The following is a 4,170-nucleotide window of genomic DNA, read 5'->3' as shown; positions in this document are numbered from 1 at the left end:
TGTACTAAATGTGGGCACCTACTGTCATATCAGGTTATTCCCCTCCTGGCCATCCATCTGATGCTGCAAAACGATTCATGTCTCACAACTACTTCATCAGAGCTTGCAAACACTCATGTCTTGGACTACCCCTCAAGTGCCATCAGRTGTTTCTGCCAGTGCTCCTGCCTTCCTTCTCCATCAACTATACTAGGAGCTTGGGCAAGGAGCTTGCATGCTGACACCCATTTTGTGCTCAGGAGAACCAAAGGCAAAGGGAGGTAGCCCCACTTCTCTTAGACATCTCTCTCTCCTCTCTTCCGACAGGAAAAATTACACTGCTAGATTTAGTCTCTCCCCACAGTTTAGAGAGAGAATATAGGTGATTACCTTAGCCTACTTCAAAGTACRTTCCCCAGGAGAGACCACGGTGCCTCTCAGSAGCTGTTAGCCCTGGAGCCCTCARGGACATCTCAAGAAAAYCCATGAGGCAGAGAAAGTCACGCCTTTGGCTGTGCCTCTGCTCCTGAGCTRGACCAGGCTCCTGGGACTGGGAGMTCTCATGGCAACCTGACAGGCTGTGCAGAGAGCTGCTCAGCCTGGGAGCAGCTCCTCCACAAAGAGCAGCAGGGCTCAGGGCRCTGCTTGCAGGTGCCCAGAGGAGGTGAGCAACTCAGAGAGAAGTTCAGGGCAGTCTGGAGTGGGAGGACCACTAAGAGCTCACTGGAGGGGAAATCTTCACTACCCTTAACACAGTAAGTCTCTGCCTGTACAGCCATGCAGCTGAGATTCCTAAAGGGAACATCTAAGYTGGCACGTCCCATGGCCAAGCTGATCTGTCAGGATGGCTCTCACAGCTTCGCAGAGGTGCAGGAGAAGGAGGTGCTCCAGAGCAGAGATTCCTCACCCCACCATCGGAGGGAAAAGGGATCAACACTTCCTTCTCCTGAAGACTCCTTTAGGGATGTGAAGCCAGAGCATGCACACATGTCTCCACAGGGCTGCAGTTCAGAGCAGTGTCCCTGCACTCAGCCTGCCCCGGGGAGTTCCCCACAGCCCTGTGGGGAGAAGTTCTGGGTGGAAGGAGCAACCTCTGGCAGGGCATGTTCATTCTCCCATCGAGAGGGTGCTATGCGAGCCAGGCCTGCTCACAGCTCTAGCTCACCCCCCAGGACATCTTCTGAGGGATGACCTTCCAAGAGGAAGGTCAAAGCAGGAGCTACCTCAAYGCTCCACCGTTGACAGAGAGGGATGGAGTTGTGCAGAACTGGGTGCACACGGCGCAGCATGGGGTCTGTGAGACCTGGATGGGGCAGAACACAGGAACAGCTCCAGGCAGCAGAGCCATGGCCAGAGAGTCAGAGGAGACAGCTGGCAGCACAAAGGGGACATGAGGCAACCCCCCTTTAGCACTTTCAATGCAGACACTTTCCTCTGAGCAATTCCCCACRTCTCCTCTCCCACTCAACAGATCCTCTGGCCTGAAGGCATGCGGTCTCTGGACTCCTCTGCTGCTAGACCTCCAGAAGAGGAGAGGTGCTTCTCTCCAGTGATGGGCCTGTTTCCCGCTGTGCAGCAAAGGAGCTAAGAGCGACTGCCCTGCAATGTCACCATCTGCAGGTGGCATGAACAGCTAGGTAACGGAAAGGCCTGACTTTGAGTACTATGAGTACCCGACTGTCCCTCTCTTCTCTCCTCTTTGGCCAGGAGTGCCATGGTATTAGTCCTTGATTCTCCACCTGTCTGCTTTGCTCTTGTTCTGGCTCTTGGGCTTTCTGGGTATTGGGAGAGGTGGGATTCAGCTGAGGTTCAGAGAYTGACCCTGAGAGKCCTGCCACGAAGGAGTCCACATGGGAGCAAGGTGCYTAAGCCCTCTTCTAAGCTATCAGGCTCTGGGCAATGCGCTGCGTGGTGTTGGAGAACGAGCTGATTCTCCTGTTAGGAGATCCCATATGCTTGACCACCTCTGGGGGTGTGTGTGCAGCTGCACACGTGTGCAGCTGAAATGAGCGCTACATGTCCTCAGCTAGAATGTAAGAGCTGAGGTTTTTGTTGGGTGTCTGTACCCACATCACAGAGTCCCCTGTCTGGCCATCTATGTCAGGGGCCGTGTCACACCTTCTCCCTCACATCTCCATGTCTAAACCGAAAAAAGAGAAACTTTGGAGAGCTGCACTTTGAACCTGGACTCTTGCGCTTTCATCATGGTCCAGTTCCTTCTTCAGAGTAACCTCTGATTGCAGTTGTCCTCCAGCTGAGAAAAGTGCAAGCACAGGGCAGCTGGGAACAAATCTGATGGACAGACCAGCTGTCCTGACTCTACACTAAACCACAAACTTTTCCTCTCTGGTCTCAGTAGTGTTCATCTTTCCAACAGTAGAAATGAGGATTTCTACAACTTCAGGGAGAGCTCCCCAGGTGTGATGGGGCATCAAAGAAAACCCAGCAAAAATGATTATAAAATGAACCTTGAGCATTTCTATTGCAGCCCACAGTCTCAGGAGCTCTGTGTGAAGATAGTACAAAGTTCTTCCTCATTAAAGGTGAACTTCATCTGACATAAAATGAACATCAGAGCTGAAACACTTCTATTGCCATCTACCCATTGCTGTAGAACGGGACTGACTCCTTTGGATCSCCCCGGGCAGAAGTATCTGCTCCTCACAGCAAACTCAACCAGCACAAAATGGAGCTGAAGCAAAGGGTGTGACAGAAGGTCTTCCCAAAAATGGGAAAGGAAATGTGAATGTTTATTGGGGGGTGAGGGTGTGCAAAGTGGGGAAACAACGAGAAATGGCACGGGTTTGGCTCAGAGAATCTTTCCTAACTCTTCATTGTCTTCTCCTCYGTGGACAGGCCCCTGTGCTCAGAGGGAGGAAATGTCCAACAGCAGTTTCCTCACTGAGTTCCTCCTTTGGGCATTTGCRGACAAACGGGAGCTGCAGCTCTTAYACTTCTCGCTGTYCCTAGGCATCTACCTGGCTGCCCTCCTGGGCAACATCCTCACCATCTCTGCCATAGCTTGTGACCACCACCTCCACACCCCCATGTACTTCTTCCTTCTCAATCTCTCCATCCTGGACTTTGGTTCCATCTCCACCACTGTCCCAAAATCCATGGCCAATTCCCTGTGGAACACAAGGGCCATTTCCTTCTCAGGATGTGCTGCCCAGGTCTTCTTCCTCTTCTTCTTCATTGGAGCAGAATATTTTCTTCTCACTGCCATGGCCTATGACCGCTACGTTGCCATCTGCAAACMCCTGCACTAYGGGACACTCATGGGCARCAGARCTTGTGTCAAAATGGCAGCAGCTGCCTGGGGCAGTGGCTTTCTCTACGCTGGGTTACACACTGGAAACACATTTTCAATTCCACTCTGCCAAGGCAATACCATGGACCAGTTCTTCTGTGAAGTTCCCCAGCTCCTCAGGCTCTCCTGCTCTGACTCCTATCTCAGGGAAATCGGGCTTCTCATATTTAGCGCTTTCTTATTTTGGGGTTGCTTGGTTTTGATCATTGTTTCCTACGTGCAGATCTTCACGGCTGTGCTGAGGATCCCCTCTGAGCAGGGCCGGCACAAAGCCTTCTCCATGTGTCTCCCTCACCTGGCCGTGGTCTCTCTGTTTGTCAGCACTGGCATGTTTGCCTACCTGAAGCCGCCCTCTACCTSCTCCCCAGCTCTGGATCTGGTGGTGGCCGTTCTGTACTCAGTGGTACCTCCAACAGTGAACCCTGTCATCTACAGCATGAGGAACAAGSACCTCAAAGATGCAGTGTGGAAACTGATTGACTGGACATTTTTCAGCGACAAGAAGCTTCCCATCTCCTTCTACAAATGATTTCCAGTGTCTCATAAGAGACCAGGTCTGTCCTTTTGATCTTAATTCCTTTTCKCCTTTTGTTTTTCCTTTTTTCTTTCTTTTTGCACTCTTTTTTCTTTTTTTTTGGCCTGAGATAATGTTGTCCAGAAAAAAAAAATGTTATTATTCATCCCACTTCTGCTTAAGCATCTGTGTGTTTGTGTGTCCCAGAAATTTTGTGTAAATGGAGGTTCCTAGYTCAAWTAAACAAAGGAAAAGAAGTTGCAGCAGCTCAGTGTGTCTCAGATTCTTTCTCTGATAMCTTCTCTGGTAAGTGGCCAAAGGGTGGTGTCGCCAAAGACCTTGTGCTTTCTTGGGTTCTCCGTTGACT

At 51.0% G+C, this 4,170-nt stretch overlaps 1 protein-coding gene across 1 annotated transcript; it reads left to right on the top strand.

Annotated features, from left to right (window-relative positions):
* Positions 1-2,858: 2,858 nt before the first annotated feature.
* LOC146586059 (olfactory receptor 14A16-like) lies at positions 2,859-3,818 on the top strand. Its single transcript, XM_085321899.1, has one exon. It carries the CDS (start codon positions 2,859-2,861, stop codon positions 3,816-3,818), a length of 960 nt encoding a protein of 319 aa, XP_085178025.1.
* The last annotated feature ends 352 nt before the right edge of the window (positions 3,819-4,170 follow it).

The sequence above is a fragment of the Rhea americana genome, unplaced genomic scaffold, assembly GCF_003343005.1.
Source record: "Rhea americana isolate MKP2758 unplaced genomic scaffold, rheAme1 scaffold_721, whole genome shotgun sequence".
Taxonomy (NCBI): Eukaryota; Metazoa; Chordata; class Aves; order Rheiformes; family Rheidae; genus Rhea; species Rhea americana.
The sequence above is the reverse complement of the archived record's forward strand: the minus strand, read 5'-3'. Positions and strand labels throughout refer to the sequence as shown.